Source organism: Kogia breviceps, chromosome 11 (genome assembly GCF_026419965.1).
Source record: "Kogia breviceps isolate mKogBre1 chromosome 11, mKogBre1 haplotype 1, whole genome shotgun sequence".
Lineage (NCBI taxonomy): Eukaryota > Metazoa > Chordata > Mammalia > Artiodactyla > Physeteridae > Kogia > Kogia breviceps.
In genome coordinates, this window is record NC_081320.1 from 84,390,254 (window position 1) to 84,414,196 (window position 23,943).

General features: G+C 48.8%; 1 protein-coding gene across 4 annotated transcripts in view; it reads right to left on the minus strand.

The window, feature by feature from the left end:
• EFR3B (EFR3 homolog B) overlaps positions 1 to 23,943 on the minus strand; it is a 134,701-nt gene that overhangs the window by 22,258 nt on the left and 88,500 nt on the right. For all 4 annotated transcript variants that reach the window (XM_067007993.1, XM_067007996.1, XM_067007995.1 and 1 more), the window contains exons 4-5: positions 17,424 to 17,574; positions 2,956 to 3,077 (exon numbers count right to left, since the gene is read on the minus strand). In XM_067007993.1, coding sequence (XP_066864094.1) covers positions 2,956 to 3,077; positions 17,424 to 17,574 — 273 coding nt within the window. The remainder of the gene's footprint in view (positions 1 to 2,955; positions 3,078 to 17,423; positions 17,575 to 23,943) is intronic.

The following is a 23,943-nucleotide window of genomic DNA, read 5'->3' on the forward strand; positions in this document are numbered from 1 at the left end:
TTTCAGCTTCAGTTTTAAGTGCTGTTACCACGGGGCGCTACCCTGAGCTTTACGTGGAGACCATAACTGGGTGGTGAGAGATGCCTAGTGCACCAACATCCCCTGGCCCAGGACCATTAGGGCTGCTGGCAATAGACAAGGATTCCCTGGGCAAACATTTAGCTACTCTAATCCTGAGCCAAGTCAGCACCCTGAGCTGAGGCTGTCCAGACTTGAGAACAAAGTAACTGTAATACAATTCTGCGAACTATTCCTGGCTCCAGGTTAAAGGTGCCCCCTAGTGCACTACAGAAATAAATCCCAGACATGCTGGACTCATGTCCCACCCAAGAGAGCCTGGCTGGCAGGAAACCAGGCCCAGGGGATGGAAAATTTTCTACCCAGGTCTTCCTTATGTGTGACTGAATTAATTTTTCTTCACTCTTTCAATCTCCCCAGAATCCCTTCCACGTATGTACACATTTCATTCCATGATGCCCAGAGCTGACTGATCAGGCCTGGGGGAGAAGCAGCCTCTTACTGTTCCTTATAATGGGCTCAGTGGAGGCCTGCCCACGTGCAAGGGACTGGGAAGTCTCTGAACCCAAGGGGACTACACACACACACACACACACACACACACACACACACACACACAAAAACACACCTCTTCATGAGACCCAAAGGTAGTTCTTGGAAAGGAGCTCTGGGCTCTGCAAAGGCTGCGAAGGACCAAGGGGAGAGCTCAGGGAGAAGGGGTGCAGGGAGGTTATGGATGGGAGACAAGACAAAGGGAGAGACTCCTCTCATCCCGGCAGCCTTGCTTCCATGGGTGGCAGGTGCCAGGCTGTGGGTGCTGATGGCACCGCCCGGTGGCCAGAAGCAAACCTCAGCACCCTCCTCCTGACCTTCAGTCGCTCCCCACACCATCAGGACACGGTGCGTGCGACCGCGTCCGCTTCTGTGCCTCCTCCCCTCCTACTGTGGAGTGTGTGTGTGTGGTTGTACGTGTATGAGTGTGTGATTTGTGTGAGAGTGTGGTTATGTATGAGTGTGTCAGTGCATGTGATTGTGTGTGTGTGTGCGGTTCTGCAGGCCATTGTATGCGTGTGCACACGTGGTTGTGTACGCAGTCGTGTGTCGTGTGATTGTGCGTGGTGTGTGTGAGTGCATGTGTGTGTATAGAGCGGCATGAGGAGTGTCCCCTCCTGGAGCTTGGCTCTACCTGCGGTCAGCACCTGTCACAGCCACACCTGGTCACTGTCCCCCGTTCCCCATCACCTGCTTCTGGACACACCCCACCTCCTCCAGCCCCTTCTGCCTCTTCACAGCCGTTTTGGAGCGAGGTAGCTGCTGAGGGAACCAGCGCTGGGGAGACAGGGGCTTCTTCCTCCCATGACCCCCCCCGGCCCCACTGCACTGCAGCAGCACAGCCCCGGGGAGCCCCTGGCTGGTCCAAGACAGGCGAGACTGAGGAGCAGGGACACTGTCATCAGTCACACAGGGTCCTGCCCTGGAGCCGTTCCACAGCTTGGAAGCTTTGGGAACAGGCAGCCTCGGGGATGGAGGGGTTCACGTCCTGTTTCTTCAACCCAGACCAGCAGCCGTGGTGAGGAAGCTGTAGATAGGGTCACACAGGGCTCCGGAACGTGCCATTGCGTATCACGTGCACTCGGGCCCGCTGAGGTGCTGACACGATGCAGGAAGAAGCCAGGGGCTGAGTTCTGGAACAAACCCATGGAGACCCGGTCTCCCGTGGGCATGTTGGCCACCCAGCCTCAGCCCCTAGCCCCTTCCTTCTTCGACTCCTGCAGCTTTGCCTGGTAAGGACAGCTCAGGCCTTTTTCCTCCTTCCTCCTCCTTTTCCTGTGTTTCATTTCACCTCCCCAGGTTGATAAGCACTCTTTGTAGGCAGTGGTTTACTTCTCATCCTTTATCTATCGGTATCAGCATATATTTGTGTGAATTTCTTTGTGATTTCATTGAGGGGTTTAATTTCTATGTCGATGAATGTATTTCTGTAAGTTAAGTATTTTTGTGAGTGTGAGTATGTGTGTGTAAAAGTGTGTTCTGTAATTCAAGATGTTTATCCGTAAAGCATCCATTCCTTCATTTACTTACTCAACAAGTATGTCTTGAGTGCCTGCTGCTCTCCAGGCACTGCCTTAGCACTTGGGATGCGTCAGAGAACAAAACAATGATTCCTGTCCTCACAGAGCTTACATTCTAGTGGGGAGAGACAGACAATAAATGAGAAACAATGTAAATTATGAAACATGTTTGAAGGGGATGAGTGCTATGGGGAAATAAAAACAGAGCAGGGTGAGGGAGAAGGGGAGGGTCAGGGGAAGGCGTTGTTGACAAGGGGACACTTGAGCAAAGCCTTGAAGGAGGTGAAGGAGTGAACTGTACAGCTCCACAGAGAAAGCATCCCAGGCACAGGAACAGACTGTGCAAAGGCCCTGTGGCAGGGACGTCCCTGGTGTGTTTCCAAGGCAGCATGGAGGCCGAAGGGAAATGAGGAGGGGAAGAGTGGAGGAGATAAACTCAGGAGGGCAGCAGGGGTCAGCCAATGTGAGGACTTTGGCTTTTTATTTGTGGGTGTATATTTTGATGGAGAGTGGTGAGTGGGAGTGTTTCTAGGGTGTATAAAGGCATGTACTTCTGAACAAAAGAGAGCACAGGTGTGTACATGTGTGTGTCACTGGCTCTCAAATTGGGCTCAAAGGACCGTCACGTTACGTCCCACCCTGTTTTCTGTCCCCAGAGGCTGTTCCTTTAGAAAGCATGTGCTGGGAGCCCAGCTCTACCCACGCATCCACCTAAGTCCTGGCAGGTGCCCCTTCCCCACCAGCAACATCAGAGCCTCGGTAAACGCCAGTGAAATCAGACATGCAATCCGGGTTGGGAGCTCTGCAGGACCATCAATGCCTCTGCCATTAGAGGCACAGTCTCCTCAACTTCCCTTATACTCACTTAGTCTTGATCTCCAAGTCTTCATGGCCGGAGTGGCACATTTCACTGAAGCGAGACACGAAGAAATCGTAGCTCCGATGGTAGGATGGGGTGTCCTCCTCTATGTTGGCAAACTTCACAAACTGTGTGGGGGGAGAGGGGAAATGCATCGTGAGGTGACCCGCCATGCTCCTCGCCTTTGGGCTCTGGGACCTGGCTTCCCCCAGGCCCTTCACCATAGTAACGCCACAAGAAAACACATCTTAGGAGCCATGCATCTCAGGATCTGGCTATAGTCCACCTCCCAGAGCACACTCGGGAAATCTGAGTTTCTGAGTTCTCCAAGAGCGGAAACCCTGGCCCTTCTCAGCCCTCCCCTGCTGGGTGAGCAGAGGATGGAAGAAAAGAGAAAGAGAAGGGGGCTCAGTCACTTAAGCTCCTCCTCCCGTTTACATCCAGAGCTGCCCCAAACATACTGGCTGAAAGGCTGTGAGGAATAACGCTGGAAACTGAGCAAAAGCCCAGGCCAAAGCATAGAGCACCACCCTAGAATGCATTCTGGGAAACCAGGGCAGAGCTGAAATTTGATTAAAAACCGTAATTACATTTTATTGTTAAAATTTTGAGTACACTTTTAACGTTTGCAATTTCAGTTCATTAAGTCTTGCTCAGCAATCTCAGCCGCTAGATTCCTTCTGTCATCACCATGCTGCACATTTGCAGTTCTAAATAGGGACTTGATTTCAAATGAGTCTCTCAGAGAAGCAAGAATCACAGACTGAGTGGAGTTAAATTACTAAAAGTTAAAATATAATTTTTACAGGTTATTTTGTTTAATGTTATAAATTTAATACCACAAACAACTCTAAACAGACTAAACTTAGACTACATTCTCCACTATTCTGCCTTGTATTATTATATAATTTTTACAAACCTTCGTTGGTTCAAAGAGGACATACTGTTATTCCTAAAATTATCTCTTCAGCACACTCTCATAATATTCAGTATCAATTGTCAACCTGTTTCCCCATTTAACTACTTAAAAGTTGTTAATAACTTTTTGGGGGGATGAAAATTAGCAACTTCCACAAGTATCCTTATTATTACAGTGGTTTGTTCTTGCAATAATAAATATGCATTTTTTTTCTGCTAAATCATAAAACCTCAACGTGCAAAGCAGATAAGGAAATCTTCCCTTCTAAGTTACATCTAAAATGCACGCATATATGTGGAAGCAAGTATTCTGATATTAGCAATAATCCCAAATGACATTGCATTATTGATGTGGTTATGCAGAAGAGGCGTAGTGCTAATCCACGTGATCACGAGATCATTGATTAGACCCAAGTTCAGGAGTTCCAGAAACAACTATAGAGCTGGCCTTTGGCTACGTGATCTTCCTAAGCCCCACGGGCTAGAACACAGACTTAGGCTGATACCGAGGCTGAAACTAAATTTGGGTGCATTGCTGCTCTTAACCACCGACAGGGTGTTTCCAGGCTGCACTCGCCACAGCCAAAGCCTGGCTTGGTCCGACCACTGAGAGCGGTCATGCAGCTATGCGGCTCTAACCGCAGATCTACCTCTACCTGGTGGGGTGACCTTTGAGTGGGACATTTGACTTCTCTTCTGTCTTGGTTTTCCCTTGTGTGAAATAAGCAGCCCAGTCTTCATTCACTACATTTCTTTATTTTTTTATTGATGCTATATCTACTTCAAATATGATGAGGCAGCTTAAGATAAGACTATGTGTATGCGAAAGTGCATGCATTTCAGAATAATCAAAACAAGACTGAAAAAGAAAAGAGGCCAATAATAAAGGAGAAACAGTCAAACAAAGACTTTGTCCCTAATATTTAGTGACTGTGTAAACTCAAATGTACGTCAGGAGAATGAATAATCAGACTTCATGGTCACTGGTGTAGGAGCTTATGGGCTAATAGCAATGATGTTTAGAACATATATGTATCAGGTACTACCCTAAGCATTTGACATACATCAGCTCTTTTGTTTCTTAAAATGACTCTAAGTTAGAGACATATTATTATTCTCATTTTACAGACAGAGAGACTGAGACCCACAAATGTTACATAATTGCCCAGGGTCCTGCAGGAGAAACCCAGGTAGGTCTCAACCACGAGCCTCTCCAACAGAGCTCTGCCCAGAAAACCTCCAGCTCTGTTCCTGCTCCTGGCTTCCTCTAGCGCCTCAGGCCAAACGACCCAGGAGACTTGCTCTGGGTAGGCGAGGCTGGTGGATATTGTCAGGGAGAACAGAGGATGAAGAAGCCGCCTTGGTCTGGCGTTTTTAAGAGGGCTGCAGGAGCGAGGCTTCCAAACACTGCGGTACAGCAGAGTCGAGGGGTCTCTGTGTCCGTGCAGATTTCTGCCACAAGCCCCAGATGTGCTGAGTCAGCCTTGGAGGAGATTCACCTGTTAGATGGTCTGAGGCTCACGCTTGAGAAACACAGCAGGATCCCTGACAGGCAACCTGGCGGCCTCCTTTCCCTCCGGACCCCCTCCCCATGCTGATACTTCATGGAACGATTCCTGATCTCTGTGGACGTGACGTCAAGCCTCTTCACTTTTTTTTTTTTTTTTTTTTTGCTGTGCCACACGGCTTGAAGGATCCTACTTCCCTGAGCAGGGATCGAACCCCCGTCCAGTGAAAAGCAGTGAAAGCACGGAGTCCTAACCGCTGGCCCGCCAGGGAATTCCCAAGCCTCTTCACTTTCAACCTTGACTTTCCCCTTCCTCCAGTGCCGTGGAACCTCGAGCAGGACTGGTGGCCCGTCAGGTGGCATGGCCGGAGCCCTGTTCACACCCAGTCTGCTCTGACTGTTTTCCACACTGTACAGGCTGCTGAAGATTTCGACTATGATGCCCTGGCTGCAAGGTTAAAATGGAGATTACAATCAATTTTTAAAAATTAATTAATTTTATTGATTTATATTGGCCGTACTGGGTCTTCGTTGCTGCGTGCAGGCTTTCTCTAGTTGCGGCGAGCAGGGGCTACTCTTCATTGTGGTGCACGGGCTTCTCATTGCAGTGACTCCTCTTGTTGCAGAGCACGGGCTCTAGAGCGCAGGCTCAGTAGTTGTGGCGCACGGGCTTAGTTGCTCCGTGGCATGTTGGATCTTCCCGGACCAGGGCTCGAACCCATGAACCACTGCACCACCAGGGAAGCCCCAATTTTTAAAAAATGGAACATTCTTTGACAGCCACAAAGGCAACGCAGGGTAGAAAACACACATGGGGATTTCTTTCCTAGAGCCACGGAGGCTTTTTTCTAGGCTGGCCCAGCAGTCACTCCTGAATCTCCGCTAGCTGGCCAGCCACAGCTGCTAAGCTCACTGGAAAATTCCCTCACTCTTTTCTCTCGTGACTCTCTGCATCCCCAGATTTTTACTCTTCTATCGTCTTCTCCCCTGGAAGCTTAGTTTTGAGTATCCTTCTCAAATTTCGATTTTTCGTGTCCACTACTTAAGTGGACGATGCTGTCCTACATCTGCTGGGCCCACAGCCAGACAGCCATCTTCTCACTCTGCATCTTGTCACCTGTGGGACTGTGGACATCGTTTAACTTCTGAGCCACTGTCTCCTTATCTGAAAAATGGGGGTGATGGGGCCTATGCCACGGGGTGTCACCAGGGTTAAACGAGGGGATGTATGCAGGGCCTGCCCGGAGGAATGCTCAGGACCCTGAGCTGCGGCGAGCGTGGTGACGGGGGCCTTTGACGGTCCTGCTCGTCAACTCCGGTCCTCGGCTCTGGCTCAGTGTGACCCTTGTGCTTTCCAGCCAGGCAATCACAGAGGAGGAGCCCAGACGGGCAGCATGAACCGTGCAGGTGACCATGCAGGATGCCGGGGGCAGGTGTGAATATGGAAAGAAGGGGATGAGTTAACAGCCACCCCAATGAACTGGTGCCCGAGGGTGGGAGCTGAGGATGGTGGCAGAGGGCGGGGGAGTCGGAAGATGAGGGCCAAGCCCCCTGAAGCACCATTCGGGAACCGAAGGTCAGTTAGTGCAATAGGATGGGACAGAGCCCAGCACTGAGAGACAAGGAGGTGGGGCTCGATGGGAGCTCAGGCAGCTGGCACTGCAAGACCGGGGAGATGCAGCAGAGCATTTGTTTTTCATCTCTTTAAAATGCACGTATCGGGGCTTCCCTGGTGGCGCAGTGGTTGAGAATCCGCCTGCCGATGCAGGGGACGCGGGTTCGTGCCCCGGTCCGGGAAGATCCCACATGCCGCGGAGCGGCTGGGCCCGTGAGCCGTGGCCGCTGAGCCTGCGCGTCCGGAGCCTGTGCTCCGCAACGGGAGAGGCCACGACAGTGAGAGGCCTGCATATCACCAAAAAAAAAAAAAAAAAAAAAAAGCATGTATCACCTCCTAGGAATGTGAATGAGGTAGAGATAATTAAGAAAAGCTCCCTGAGTGCTTGGGATAACAGGAACTGAGTGAATTCAAGGCTTACTGTAAGGAAGGTTCCTAGTTCTAAGAGGCTTAAACTTTTTACAGTCTGGCAGGATTCAGCACCGCACAGTCGTGCAACAAGCATTTGCGGGGCAATGTACAAATACATTCAAGACACTGCTTCACAGACAGCACTCCACTCTCCACATGCCTGCCGCTCCACTTCATCAGAAAAACAATTTCGGGGGCTTCCCTGGTGGTGCAGTGGTTGAGAATCCACCTGCCAATGCAGGGGACACGGGTTCGTGCCCCGGTCCGGGAAGATCCCACGTGCCGCGGAGCAACTAAGCCCGTGAGCCATGGCCGCTAGGCCTGCGTGTCCCGAGCCTGTGATCCGCAACGGGAGAGGCCACAACAGTGAGAGGCCCGCCTAGCACAAACAAAAAAAAAAGAAAAACAATTTCGAATATGGTTATTGTGAAGTATGTTTGCTTTGTTTCGACTCATACTTCATTCCGTTGGGAGCCTTCAAAATATTCTTTGAAGAAGCTATTTATAGACACGGGAGTTTGTGTCTGGAGGAGCCACACCAGGCCCCGTGCCCCATCTCTAACGCCACGTGTGGATGCAGCACTCTGTGAAAGGAGTTAATGCCTGTATTCTGAGGAAATAACAACATTAAATATTTCTACGGCACTTGCAGCTCAGGCGTCATGTTAGTTTCCCGGGGCTGCATGCCTCCAGTCTCTGCTTCTGTCTTCACATTGTTGCCTCCTTTGTGTCCAATCCGCCCCTGCTTCTCTCTTATTAGACCCCTGTGATTGCATTTAGGGCCTACCCGGATAATCCAGGATAATCTCTCCATCCCAAGATCCTTAACTTGATCACATCCGCAGAGACCCTGTTTCTGTATCAGGTGACATTCGCGGGTTCCAGGGATTGGCACGTGGACATCTTTTGGGGGACCATTTTCCAGCCTACTGAAACATCCATTACCTGACGTAAGTTTTGGCAAACCGGTGAGTTTAATAGGAGCGATATTGCTCCCATTGTGAAGATGAGCAAACTGAAGCTCTAAGGGAGCTGCTGAATTATTTCAGGTCAACCTGCTTGTGACAAGTGGAGCTGGGGCTCAAGTTTGGGAATTCTGATACTTTGATGCTCTCTGCCCTCCACCTGTGGTTTTTAAAATTTTACTGTGTATCAGAATGACCCGGGGAGCTTGTTGAAAATGCAGACTTTTGAGCCATCCCAGGCCTGTTGAACAAGACTCTCTGTGGGTAGGACCTAGGCGTCTGCATTCTGAACAACCCCCTCCTGCCCCACCAACTCCTACCCTGGAGATTCTGGGGCAGGGCATCTACAGACCCCATGTCCTTTGCTCTTTTACTGGAAAGCTGGACCAGTAGCTGTGGAAATGATCCAAGGCAGGCTAGGAGGGAGAAAGCTTAAGCAGTACATTTTGGCCTCCTCCTGTCCTTGGTAATGGAGGCCAGTCAAGGCTGGAGAGATGGCCACCTCCTTTGAACTGGGGTGGCTTGGAGTTGAACCAAGGGGGTCCATCTCTGAGGCCCGTGAGGCTGCAGCCTCCAGGCTCAGGCTGTCGACCAGCCAGGCCATTGCCTCGCTCTCCAGGACTCTTGCTCTGTTATGAGATCTGGTGATGAGGCTGCACTTGATGCCACCCAGAGAGACTGAACCCCATTTATTACATTATGGGTGGCACCAGGGCTAATAAAAGAGGCAACATTTGGTACCAGGATCTCTGAGCATCCTTGGGAACCCTTGGTTTGATAGCTTGTCAGGAGGAGCTTCCCTTCCCTGAATCTGAAAGTACGACAGCACAGATGACCTGCCCAGATGACCTGGTCAGGGAATGATGGCCTGCAGTATCCACGTGGGGGCAGCTCCGAGGGAGCCCACCCCAGGCTGCTCCTGAGTCCTCCAGGGCTGACAGGAGGAGGCCAAAACGGAAACTTTGGTAATTGTGGTTCAGAGGATCAAATCCGGGGGACTGGGTCATGGGACCACACCCACTGTAGGAGTCCACTTGGGAAACATGCCCAAACCTGGCTGAGATGGGGTTGAGACTCTAGGGTTTAAAATAGAGCCTTCATCCCTCCTCTTAGAGGCAGAACAGTGTTATGATTATGAGAAGGGGTTTGGAGCCAGAATGCATTTCTGAATCCCACCTCCTACTTAGTAGGAGGCTGATAGGAGGCACGCTTCTTAAGCTCCCCATGCTTCGGTCACCCCGTCTGTACAATGGGGCCAGCAAGAGCAGCTGCCTCATAGGCTTGGTATGACCAGCCCATCAGAGTTAACAGTTATCACCTCATTTTTCCCCCAGTGGATTTCTGGCTTGCTGTCAACACTCCATACGTCTTCACTGGGCCCATTTACCTGTGTGACTCACTAATGTTTTAAACACTTGATACAGCAGGAACTTCCTGGCTACTTCACCCCTACCATTGCTAGTTCATACCTTACAAGTGGCTTTTGTTAAAATGCTACTTGCCTAATGCACAAGAGTGTGAAATAATAAAGTTGGGGGTTTTTTGTTTTCTTTTTTTAAGATATTGCAATGATGAGGAAGGTCTCCATAGCAACAAACTGGAGACTGTGACGATGTGACACTTCAAAGGCCAAGGGCACCACTAGGGCCACCCTTTCAAGACCAAAGTTTCAGCTCTTCGTATACAACAAAGGGCGCCAAGTTTGCTGGAGGAGGTCACCAACCCTCTGGCACAAGCAGGAAGGAGACACGGTTGTGTAAAAACTGAGAGTTACTAAGGGGCTGGGTCAATAGAGAGAAAGCAAGTTCCAAATATTGACATTGCAAAACCAGCTCTCCCCGGGTCTGGAGAAGAAGCTGAGCTGGTCAGCCTCACTTCAGCGCTAGCCAAGTCTCTCCAAACAGAAGTCAGCCTTTCCCTCTTCTGGAGATGGGCATTCTGAACCCCACAACTCCCTGCCATCAACAATAGAACCACAGTGTAAAATACTGGGCATAGGGGTTCCCTGGTAGTCCAGTGGTTAAGACTCCACACTTCCACTGCAGGGGCCGCGGGTTCGATACCTGGTCGGGGAACTAAGATCCCACATGCTGCTCAGCACGGCCAAAAAATAAAATAAAATAAAATACTGGGCATAGAGAGAACCCCAACTCTTTCATGGATCTAGGACTGCAGGCCTTTTCGCTGTGTTAACCTACATAAGGAAAAATGGGAACAATTGTTCTGCTGCTCTAAGATGAACCCTAGCTGGAAAAGACCTTGTAAAACCACATGGTTTTGACTTTAACACCCCCTACCCCGTTCTCCCAACTGCTCTTGTTTATAGCAACTTCCGGGACCAGTTTTCACCAAAGCCAGAGGAAGAGTCCTACTGTGACATGATCGTGCCCTGCAAATCGCCTGCCAACCTGGGCATAGTGATTCCCTAGACCTAGGACATCCTCCCCTGTCTACCCATATTACATCTTTCCTCCTTCAAGATTCTTTGCAAAACTGACTGTGGTTTTTTGTTTTTTGTGTGTGAGTGTGCTAGGCGGGCCTCTCACTGTTGTGGCCTCTCCCACTGCGGAGCACAGGCTCCGGACGCGCAGGCTCAGCAGCCACGGCTCACAGGCCCAGCCGCTCCACGGCATGTGGGATCTTCCCGGACCGGGGCACGAACCCGTGTCCCCTGCATCGGCAGGCGGAGTCTCAACCACTGCGCCACCAGGGAAGCCCCTGACTGTGGTTTTAAAAACTCCTGGGGGGCTTCCCTGGTGGCGCAGTGGTTGAGCGTCCGTCTGCCGAGGCAGGGGACACGAGTTCGTGCCCCGATCTGGGAAGATCCCACATGCCGCGGAGCAGCTGAGCCCGTGAGCCATGGCCGCTGAGCCTGCGCGTCCGGAGCCTGCGCTCCTCAACGTGAGAGGCCACAACAGTGAGAGGCCCGCGTACCGCAAAAAAAAAAAAAAAAAAAAAAAAAAAACCTCCTGGGAAAGCCCAGTCTTGCTTCCCGAGAAGGTGATCCCTCTGGTCCCAAGTAGTCAGTGCCACGTGCTAGCCAGCCTCCAAGGCCCGAACCTGGGAAGCACAGACCTAGGGAAGCACTGGCTGCCTCTGCTCTAAGATCCCCATCATTTGCTCGTGCTGAGCCCCGTGACCTGAGCTGTTCCACTGGCATCCCAGTTCTGTCCTGACCTCCCTTCATGGAACCCATTTCTAGGCTGCTGGTCTCCAGCAGTGCTGATTTCTGTCGTGGTGTGGAAGATGAGAGAATTTCTAGCCTATAGATGACAAGTTGCAACCAAAAGAGTTGATAAAATTGTCCAGAGGGAGCATATATGAGTGAGAAGAGGACAGAGCAGCAACCTTGGAGACCACAGACATTTCATGGGGACATGGAGAAAGAGAACCATTGAAGGAAACGTATTAGTTTCCTATTGCTGCCGTAATAAATCACCACAATTTGGTGGCCTAAAACAACACAAATGTATTACCTTGCAGTTCTGGAGATCAAAAGTCTAAAATGGGGGCTTCCCTGGGGGCGCAGTGGTTGAGAGTCCGCCTGCCGATACAGGGGACACGGGTTCGTGCCCCGGTCCGAGAAGATCCCACATGCCGCAGAGCGGCTGGGTCCGTGAGCCATGGCCGCTGAGCCTGCACGTCCGGAGCCCGTGCTCCGCAACAGGAGAGGCCACAACAGTGAGAGGCCCGCGTACCGCAAAAAAAAAAAAAAAAAAAAAAAAAAAAGTCTAAAGTGGGTCTGCCGGGTTGCATTCCTTCTGGACGCTTCCAGAGAAGCATCTGTTTCCTTGACTTTTCTAGCTTCCAGAAGCCACCTACGTCCTTTGGCTCCTGGCCCCCTTCCTCCATCTTCATGGCCATCAGAGGGGCATCTCAAATCTCTTTCTCTCTGTCTCTCATCTTCTGTCTGACTCTGATCCTCCTGCTTCCCTCTTATAAAGGTCTTTGTGAGTACATGGGGTCCACCTGGATAATCCAGGATAATCTCCTTATCTCAAGATCCTTAACTTAATCATATCTTCAAAGTCCCTTTTGTCGTGTAAGGCAACATGCACAGGCTTCAGGCATTAGGATGTGGACATACTTGGGGGACCATTATTCAGCCCACCATGGAAACACAGAAGGGTGGGCCAGCTGGGAAGAGCTGGGATGACAGGGCCAGGAGGTCAAGGGAGTATGAAGACGGTGCAATCAACGGGGAGAAATGCCACCAGAGATAGAAACGTCAGCTGAAAAATGAGTGAGGAATGGGTTATTTGCGTGGTTTCCACAGATTTCTAACTGCAAAGACAAAAAAGTACTTTTAGGGCTTCCCTGGTGGCGCAGTGGTTGAGAATCCGCCTGCCGATGCAGGAGACACGGGTTTGTGCCCTGGTCCGGGAAGATCCCACATGCCGCGGAGCAACTAAGCCCGTGAGCCATGGCCGCTGGGCCTGCGCGTCCGGAGCCTGTGCTCCGCAACGGGAGAAGCCACAACAGTGAGAGGCCCGCATACCGCAAAAAAAAAAAAAAAAAAAAAAAAAGTACTCTTACAATGGAGAGGGCCAGCTGTCACTACCTTAACCTGGGATGGCACTTAGCACCCATTAAAGTGGGGCCCCAGACACCTGTGGTCCTTTTGGGATGCTCAGTGCAGGACCCAGCACTCCCCGTGAAGCGTTATGCCTCAAAGTACTTAACTGCATCCAATCAAACCTTCAAATCTAATTCTAGTCTGCAGGAAGTACAAGAGGAGAGCAAAACGAAGGATACCACAAGGAAATAATCAGACAAAGCCAGACAGTGGCACATTCTACAGAGTGGTGACCTGGTCAACGTCGTGAAAAACAAAGAGGGGCAGGAGAGAGGTTGGGACTGGTTAAGAGACACAGAAAACAAAGTAAACACATGATCTTTACTGAATCCTGATGGGAAAGACAGCAATACAAGACGATGTGAGGACTATTAGGGAAATTTTAATTTGGACCAAATATTTTTTAAAAATTAGGGAATGATTGCTAGTTTTGAAAGGTAAACTAAAGGTACTTTGCGGTCAGGTAGAATGTTATTTTTGGGGTTTTTTTTTTTTTTCCTTGTTTGTTTCTTTTTCTTTATTTTTACACTGGAAGGGACCTGAACTTAGAGTTAGACTAAGGGAAGGAACCAGAAAAAGGGAAAGGGTGGAGACATGGAGAGAGAAATAATGGATTTAAGGAGGTTCCTGAGAAGAAGGGAACCTTTTGGAAGGAAGAAGATGGAAGCAAGTTGAGGGACCCCCAGCTGGCAGCCCCCATTTTCTCAGTCGGCAGAAGAAGGCAAGGCCACCTCTGAGACTGAAGAAGCAGACTCGGGATGGTCCTTGAGGAGAAAACAGATTTGTAGCAACCACTGAGAGGATGAGGGTCAGTGGTCAAAGAATGGATAAGGAGCTGCCTTGAAGGCCCAAATCAAAATTTAAAGCACGCATCTGCAGAGGCCCCAACCCTCGCGTCACGCGGTTTTCTAAGGCTGTTCTCTGAGCAGGCGCATTAGGGTGGAGAAGGCAGAGCTTGGCTGCAGCAGGTGGACAGCAGCATGGCTCCCACTGGTCCGGGAGGGAGGCCGAGAAAGGGAGCCTCAGCGGGAGCTGAACCTGGCAGGGAAGGGAAGGCATCACGAGGTGAGGTCTTTTTTTTTTTTTTTTTTTTGCAGTACGCGGGCCTCTCACTGCTGTGGCCTCTCCCGTTGCGGAGCACAGGTTCCGGACGCGCAGGCTCAGCGGCCATGGCTCACGGGCCCAGCTGCTCCGCGGCATGTGGGATCTTCCCGGACCGAGGCACGAACCTGCGTCCCCTGCATCGGCAGGCGGATTCTCAACCACTGCGCCACCAGGGAAGCCCACGAGGTGAGGTCTTGATGAGGGATGGGGAGGGGGGATGGTGAGAGAACATGAGGGGAGGACAGAGCCTTGAGCAAGTCACAGCCCCCCTGCTCTACTGGAGGAAGAGAGCCTCAGGGTCCCGCATCACCCCAACATGCTGCAGGAAGCTTCCCTCCTCTCCCAAAGGACTTGACTTCAGGTGGTGGTGCAGTGCAAACACAAAAGCCTGCATGCGAGGATCTGAGACGAAAGAGCAATTTTTTAAAATTCAGGTAAAGTTCACAAAACATGAAATGAACCCTTTTACAGTGCACAATTCAGTGGCATTCGATACATTCACAATGTTTTGCAACTAAAGCAAAACCCCAAAAGGAAACCCACTTCTTAGTCATTAATCAGTCACTTTCCATTCCTCTCCCTCCCAGACCCTGGCAAACACTAATCTGCTTTCTGTCTTTATGGATTCACCTATTCTGGATATCTCATCTAAATGGAAATATAACACGTGACCTTCTGGGTTGTTTCCACCTTTTGGCTATTGTGAACAGCGTTGCTAAGAACGTTGGTGTACAAGTATTTATTTGAGTATCCATTTTCCGTTCTTTTTGGTATAACCCTAGAGAGAATTGCTGAGTCATATGGTAATTCTATATGTTTAACTTTCGGAGGAACCACTAAACTGTTTTCCGCAGTGTCTACACCATTTTACATCTCCGCTAGCAACGTACAAGGGTTCCAATTTCTACACATCCTCGCCAACATGTCATTTTATAGGATTTTTAAAAATATAGCCATCCTGGTGGGTGTGAAGAGGTATCTCACTGTGGGTTTTTTTTGACTCGCATTTCCTTAACGATTAGTGACGCTGAGCATCAGTTCATGTGCTTGTTGGCCATTTGTGTATCTTCTTCTTGAATGTCTATTCAAGTCCTTTGCCCACTTTAATTGGGTTTTCTTTTTGCTGTTGAGCTGTAAGAGTTTTTCATATATTCTGGTTACTGGACCCTTATCAGATATACAATTTGTAAATATTTTCTCCCATTCGGTGGTGGTCTTTTCACTTTCCTGTCAGTGTCCTTTGATGCACAAAAGCTTTTAATTTTGAAGAAGTCAGATTATCTATATTTTCTTTTGCTCCTTTTGTTCTTATTGTCATATCTAAGAATCCATCGCCAAATTCAAGATCATAAAGATACAGCCCTATATTTCTTCTAAGAGTTCTATAGGTTTAGCTCTTACATTTAGGTCTTTAATCTATTTTGAGTTAATCTTTATATATGTTGTGAGGTAGGGATGAAAGTACAAACTTTAAATCCATGATCCTTCATAATAATTTTATTATTTACACTAGGCTAATATATTAGATTGTTTATGTAAAGGACCTCGGCATTCTCAGATTTAATATTTTCAGTTTATCCTCACAGAGCGACCTCAGAAGGTCAGGGCACATGGTCATTGCACTGTCTCTGAGACACACATTTGGACCTCTCAGGCAATAAGGCAAGTGTGCAGAAGCAAATCCCTAAGCAAATAATTGAGCTTAGTTGGCTCTGGCTCCCCTTCATCCCCTGACTTCCCTGGTCCCTCACTGTCACCCCAAGTTCAGATATTCTCATTAAAGACCTGAAAGCATCACTTAAATTAAAAAAAATACACTTTACTGCATATGATGTGCAGGAATGGTATTAGCAAAACCAGACTTTTTGCTGACAAGTTTTACCATAGCTTCAATCCTTGGGGTGGTCAAGTACAAGCTGGATAAAGATCCATTAAGGATGAAGAAAGAAAGAGAGAGAAGGTCCCAGGCTCAGAGAGCTGGAAAGAGCATCTGGTCGAGGGACACTGCTAGCAAAGCCTGCCTCTGAAGCTGAACTCTGAATCTACTGCAATTATCTGACTCAACTTACTTATAAGCACCTCTCCTTATATAATCTCCATTGTCTGCAGTACGGTAATCATTAGTCCACTGCTTTCTTGCTAATACTGTGATTCACTGTGACGGGGAATCTAGGAATTCGCAGGATTCTGAATTTTCAAGGCTGTAGCTAACAAAACGCCTACCCTGGGCCAGGATGTGCTGTAGGGAACGCTAGAGCTGGCAGCCACACGCTTCTATGTCTCCCCCGCCGACCCCTGGGGAGATACCCTCTGGATGCATTGATGACTGGTTTAGTTTCCATGTACATGTTCTCTTCTAGACTATAGTTATCTTAAACAGGGCAAGTGAAACAGTAACTGAAGCTGTTGCCAGGGCAACATGACAAAAGAATTCACCCTCAGCTACTGTATATGTAATTTGTCAAAGGCAGCTGGCTCACAGAGAGAGGAAAGAGGGGAATAGGTTGTTAGTTTGGGTCTTTGAAAGAAGAGTTGAAAGACTATCTTCTGGTTAAATGAACTTAAGAAGAACAGGAAAGCAGCTGTGACCTGTGCAATAAACATTCAGGAAAGTCAGGTTGGGAAGGCTAAGAAGACAAACCTTAAACTTATTACTTTTTTTTTTTTCCTGGTGATATTTGTAAAATAGTTGCATGTCAGGGCTTTTAACACCACGCTGCTTGAAGACCTGGAGCTGAAAGTATTCCCTGAAGGGGAAGGAATAGAGAGAGAGCAAGAAATGGAAGAAAACAACTGGGATATTCAAGTATGTCAGATACATACAAAGCTGGGAGTCCTTGACACATCTGATAGCTCTTCTCTCCCCAAACCATAAGCCCTCATGATAGCAGCCACTTGTACTGAGACCAGTTACATTACAAAGCTTGGACTGAGTTCAATCCACTCAGGGTATCAATGAGAAGCCGGGCTCATGAAAGATAACCCGCTTGAGGTTACCCAGCTAGGAAAGGGCAGAACTAAGCCAGAAGCCCTGTTTCCTGCGTCCCTGTGATCCTCCCACTTCTCTGATACCCCCACTTCTCTGATCCCCTGTCCTGTGAACATCAGTTTATTCTGTCTTCGAAAGAAGCACAACCTGGACAGCTTTCAAAGTATACATGCCCCCCTGGAGTCAGGGGCCAAGCTTTGAGGGCACTGGGCACCCCCTGCTCTCAAAGAAATACCTCCCTTTCTATTTTTTACATCTCTTGGGGCCTCACCTAAACTTATGTAAGGGAAAAATCATTTTTAAAAGTCAGAAACCAAGTAGGAATGGATCATAACAATGCTGACCCCTCCCCACCACTCCCACTTCCAAAGCCCCTTGGGCCTCCTTACCGAGTTGGTGCCAAGGATCTGCAGGTTGGGCTTCTCAGACTCAAGCAGCTTGGCCACCATCTTGAGGAAACTCTCCACGAAGAGGTTGATGCTCTGGCAGTGACAGGCCATGAGCAGCTGGTCCAGCGCCTCCATGGCGATGCACACGTACCTGGGGGAAGCAGCACCATTGCCATCACTCAGCCTCACGCCTGTTCTGCCCCCACTGCATGACTGGGGCAATCTAGACGGCAGTGCAGTGACCACCTGGGCAGCACCCAGCTAATGCAGCTCTCCCCCAGGTTGCTGATGACTGGACAGTTGTTCCAACAAGTGCTCACTCCAGACCAGCCCTGAGAAGCAGAATGAAGCAGAGCTGGAAGGGATCCTAGAGATGAATTCATCCAGCCCCTTATTTTACACATGAAGAACATGAGGACAGACGAGGCAGACCATGGCGTGAGGAAATACAAGCAGAAAGAATTGGTGCCCAGAAGAGCAGCTTCTGAACTCAAACCCAGTGAGGTCAGAGAATTACTCCATCCAAGTCAAGACGTGTTTGTTGACACTGTCCTCGTCAGTGCAGGGGTGTAAGGATGAAGGAGTCCTTTAACTTAAGGAGCCTAGAGTGGGAGGGATAAGATAAATACACAGATATCTCCTCTAAAGGGAAAATAAGAAATGTTACCAAAAAAAATGACATCCCACGAGGGTTCCAAAGAAGGAAAGAGGCTCTAGTGGGGAGGAAGCAAAGAACTCAATGAAGAAAGTTTATGAAGAATCTGAAATGGGCCTGAGGAGCAGCCAACTGCAAATGTTAAGGAACATAAAACTGCAATTTTTGTATTTGAAGACCTCAGGAGTTCTATAATGAAGTACTAATCAAACAACATGGTGGACCCTCAGCTTGCCCGGGGAGCATTTTCACCTCATGGAGAATAAGACAGACACAGAATGAAAATTCTTTTCTCCTTATGGAGAAGGTGCTCTGTGCCAATTCTAAGTCTCTAACTACTTAATATACTAAAGACTAAAACCCGAGTGAATACTTTCACAAACTAGGAACACACGACATCCAATGGTGAAGAGCTACCCATCCCATTTTTTGACAACCACATGAACACCTCTTTATATTTCAAGCAAACCCTAATAACCTCTATCCTTTATTCACAATTCTACTTTTAGAAGCAGCAAAAAAGAGAGCTGAGCCTTCTCCTACCTGCCAGCCCTTCAACCACATGAAAACAACAATCTCATATACCATGTTCTTCTCTTCTCCATGCTAAAAATACCCAATCCTGGGAACTCCCTTGAGGTCCAGTGGTTAGGACTCTGCGCTTTCACTGCTGATGGCCCGGGATCAATCCCCTGGTTGGGGAACTAAGACTCCCACAAGCCTTGCAGCGTGGCTAAAAAAATAAAATAAAATAAAAAATAAAAATGCCCAAGCCTTTCCAGACTAGCCTTTTCAGGACAACCCCTAATTACTGTCTTCTTCAATGCCTCTCTTAAATCCCAAGAAAAAGGTCACAAATCAAATTCCCACTGAGAATCAGGAATACACATCTAAGCTCAAACCCAACATTTGTTCCACAATAGTGACAGAATGAGCATATGGTCAGATAAGGCACATCATGAAGGATACCTCCCCTACCTACCAAGCATCTGCATTCTAAAGAAAGCAAGGCAGACATTCATAGAAAAAGGTTCTCTTTTAACTTCTAATAAGGGAGACTCTGCAAAACTATGCTGGTTAAAATCTTTACAGTTTTCATTAAGGAGTTAGGTGTCTGGGGCAGAATGCTAAATGTCTCCCCTGGAATTTATTTCTGCTCTTTTCACTAGTCATTTAGAAGTTTAGCTGAGCTGTGGCTGCTCACTGGGAACATTTCCCAGCCTCCCCTGCTGCTGGGTGAGGCCACATGACTTCCATGTTGCCATTAAAATGAGAGGCAGTGACGTGGGCCACGCCAGCACTGCTTGCTTAAAAGACAGGACTGTCATCCGGGTCCTCTCCTCCCTCCTCCTGCTGGCTGCAGAGTGGCAGGAAAGGGATGAGCAGAGGTGAAAGCCCCGGATGACCTCATGGAGCAGAGCCCACCAACCCAGACTGGACTATTTTGCATGAGAGAGAGAAAAAAGATTTCCATATTGCTGGAGCCACTGTAGTTTCAAGTCTCCTTATACCCTACATAACACAAGTATCTATCTGATCATCAGGTTTAGGAGTGCTTTAGAAACCTGAGGGCGCAAATAAAAGCGAATCCCGAGCAATCCAAAGCAACTCAAGTGACTGCCCTCACAGGAAAGAGAAGTAGGGGCTGCACATGACTCCATCCTGCAAGAGGGGAGATCAGGGCTTCCCTGGTGGCGCAGTGGTTGAGAATCCGCCTGCCGATGCCGGGGACACGGGTTCGTGCCCCGGTCCGGGAAGATCCCACATGCCGCAGAGCGGCTGGGCCCGTGAGCCATGGCCGCTGAGCCTGCGCGTCCGGAGTCTGCGCTCCGCAAAGGGAGAGGCCACAACAGTGAGAGGCCCGCGTACCACAAAAAAAAAAAAAAAAGAGAAGAGGGGAGATCAGGCAGACTCCAGGTACTCGGAGTGCAGCCCATGTGCCCATTACAGGGTGGTGACCCCTCTACTCATAGAGCCATGTGGAACACGGGACGTCCTTCCTGAAACAAACAAAATGCAGGCAAGGTAGAGTGAGAAGAGAACTCCAAACCTACCTGGGTGCTAAGGAGTCAGGCTGATGCTTCTAAGTCAAAGCAAGTAGCAAAAGGCCTCTCTTTAAGAAGCTGCCTAGAGGGACTTCCCCAGTGGTCCAGTGGTTAAGAATCCACCTTCCAATGCAGGGCACACTGGTTCGATCCCTGATCGGGTAACTAAGATCCCAGGTACTGCAGGCAACTAAGCCCTCACGCTGCAACTACTGAGTCCACGCACCACAACAAAAGACCCAGTGTGCCACAGCGAAGATCCCGTGTGCCACAACTAAGACCCGAAGCAGCCAAAAAAAAAAATACAAATTAAAAAAAAAAAAAAAAGAAGAAGCAGCTGCCTAGTGTCAGGTTTATATGCCGTGTATATAATAGGGGATGAATTAAAAGATTTATTCTTCATGTTTGGATCCAAATCATATCTCTTTGAAGGTTAGGCAGATAGTACAAAACTCTTGATTAGCTAGTCTTTGTCTTTGTTTTAAAACAGAGTTTGGTTAAATAAAAAGAAGTCACAGGAAGCATGACTATAGGATGATTACTGAAGATACTATAAAACCACAACACAAAGCTCCACAAAGCTCTCGTGGCAGCCACTCAGTTTCAAACATCGTGCATCTGAACTGCCTCACACATAAGCCAGCTTTGCAAATCCATGTGTATAAAAGTAACAGCAGGGGGCTTCCCTGGTGGCGCAGTGGTTGAGAATCCGCCTGCCGATGCAGGGGACACGGGTTCATGCCCCGGTCCGGGAAGATCCCACATGCCGCAGAGCGGCTGGGCCCGTGAGCCATGGCCGCTGAGCCTGCGCGTCCGGAGCCTGCGCTCCGCAATGGGAGAGGCCACAACAGTGAGAGGCCCGCGTACCACAAAAAAAAAAAAAAAAAAAAAAAAAAAAAGTAACAGCAGTCATGACGTTTTCTAAATGTCCTTATTTAAAGACATCAGTCACCATTTCTTCAGTACCCTTGCCCTAACTTCTTTACCAAACAACCGTAAGTAAAACAGCCTCTCTACTCTGAAATTTTCCTCCTCACTTCTGTAAAATGTTTATTTCTTTTATCTATATGAACTGAGTCAGCTATTATTATTGTTTAATATTATTAAATTAAAATATTATTAAATATCATTAAATAGCTGTCTCTGGGCACATTCACAAATGGATCCGGTCATGCTCGTATCTACAGAGTGTCTTTCAAATGCAAAGGCAGCATTGGGTGTTTGGGCTCCTTTGGTGAACTGGAGCCACGTTCCTCCTGCTCTGGAGGGCCCGCCAGTCCTCGATAGCCTTGCCCTTCACAGGATGTCACAGCCACAGGTCAGGATACCTGTCGTGCCTTGCGGACCCAGGCCTGGCATGTTCCGGGTCCACTGTATAGGCCGTGAAGCAGGCTGATTCCTGCAGGGTTGGGGAAGCAGCCTGGGCTGGGGCCCTTCCAAAGGGACAGGTTTTCCCTGCGGAGAAACCTGGACACATTCTGGCAACCAAACATGGCGGGTGGGAAATAGGAGGAGGCAGCATGGAATTCTCTTCTTCTATGAATCATCGCAGCATCCTTCTGCATGAAGGGTTTCACTATTATTTTATAGAGTTTAAATGAGGGAAAGGAAGGGGCGGGGTGGGGTTTGGCAAGAGAAGAAACCAGAAGGCCTCCCAAACCCCAGAGTTTAGATTGCTGCTTTTCCCTTTCCTGTAAAAAAAATTCCCAGAAAATCCTGATAAGGAAAACCATCCTTTGCTAGCCAGAAAAAAAAAAAAAAAAAAAAAAAAAAAAAAATTGGCTACTGACCAGGAGAGGAAATTTTGATGGAAAGTGAAAATTATGGTAGAAGTGAAACAGAAAAGTAAAAAAGTTTAAGGCCTAGTTCTCTGAATACACACTCCTTCAATCCCCATCTTTGATCTCAACACTAAGGATGGAAGGATTATAATTACGAACTGGAACTTTTCAAAGTATCTTAGAAGATTAGATAGAAGTCAATGGGCTTTGGAACCTCCTGCTCGCTGCTTTGGTCCTATCTTATCATAACCATCCTGGGTACATCTTATCCATTAGGTCTATACTTTCAAAGGGAATAGAGCACGGGCTTCTCAGGGTAATGTCCACTTAGCAGGACTGGGGCCAAATAGGTTAGACTCAGCAGAGATCTGTTCTGGGCTTGGTATCCTGAAAGGAGTCCGGTGTAGTAATAGGTCTGAGAAACTGGCCTGACTGGGTAGTCGGAACAGGATGGGGAAGAAAGGAGCTGGTGAGGACTAGGCCACCACAGGGACCCAAGGGAGAGGCGAGAGCAGGGCACGGACCACAGCAGCAGGTGATGACCAAGGATCTTGGATCCACTAGTAGGGCTTCCCAGGAGGTGAAGAAGGCAGAACTCAAGGAATCTGGGATGGATTGGGGTTCACAGGCAGCAACTGAGGTCAGGAGAGGCTACTCAGCAGGTTATAACAACAGGAACTCAGGGTCATGGGCCAACCAAAGAAGAAGGTGAGTTATAACAAGTGAGGAAAATACACAGGGGGCCTGGTGCTTCGGAGGGAGGCAGGAAATACCTTGAATTGAATTCCAGAGCAGGCAGCTGCTTCTGCTCGAACACCTTTCACTCAGTCAGGAGTGGGCTTAGGAGCCTCCAGGAAAGGAAGAACTGGCAGTCAAGGTCTGAGAACCAGACTTGGTTGGAAAGGAAAGCAGATCTAGGGTCAGAGATGGGAACCAGCACACAGAGAGAGGGGGCAGCTTTAGCAGGGCCAGTCATTGCCCAAGAATCACTCAAAGAACCTTGACAAAGAACCTCTTATTCTGGGCAGTCTGAATGTATTTAGTCATGTCCCCACTGCCGAACAGAAACTTCTGGGTTTTAGGAGCCAGAAGTAGGGTTGACCTCAGCCAAGGGAGGGAAGGATGAACGTCCTCATCTAGTAGGAATCTGTGACATCTCTGAAGGGTCAGCTCCGTCCTCCAACCAGGTTCAGGGTCCTTCTGGGGACAGTGTGTCTCTTGGGAGCCCCACCAGGTCAGCTCCAGGGTCAGGCTCCTCAGGGAGCAGCCCGCCCCTCTTTGGCATGGGCGCGTCTCCATCCTCCAGGCACTGGGGAACCTGACAGATTCTAATGTGGCCTTCTGAACGTGGTCATTGCGCCATGGTCACTGTCAGCTGACCCTGAATCTCACCCAGCACTGCCGTTACCTCCCTTGCTCTGCAGTTTCTAGGGGTGTTCTGGCAGCTGGGCTGAACCGGAAGGAGAAAACTATGACGAATTCTCACTTTTTGCTGCTCTGCACATCACTGCCCGTTATGGCCCACACTGAGGAGCAATACCTTGAAATTCGTGTCTTATCCTCTCTCTGCCCACATGTGGTTATTGCCCTTGACGCTGAACACATCCGAGCAGAGGAGGGTGGATCTGCCACTGGGTCCAACACCCAAGGTTCACGTCCACATGGTCAGACCGTAAACACAGACGCCTGCGTGATGGTAGGGAGACAGCTCCTCAGACCGTCTGCAGGTAAATATTTCACTCTTGCAAACCTGCCATCAGTGGTTAGGACAATAATGATGAATGTGGCATTGGGTAAAGAAAGATGGGGAGGGAGACGAGAGAGAAGAGGAGAACAGATCTAACAGATTTTTCTTCTCCAAATGTTTATGATTAGAGCCCCCAGTGAGGCCGTCAAGGCTTTAAATACTTAGATGCTGCAATGGCTATTTTTAACAGAACGATACCAATTTTGAGTTGCAGTTCTAAGGGCAGTGGAATGTTTCTAAGTGGCTCTGCTGGCTACAGGACATTTTTCCTGAGAGAACCATCATTGCAGAG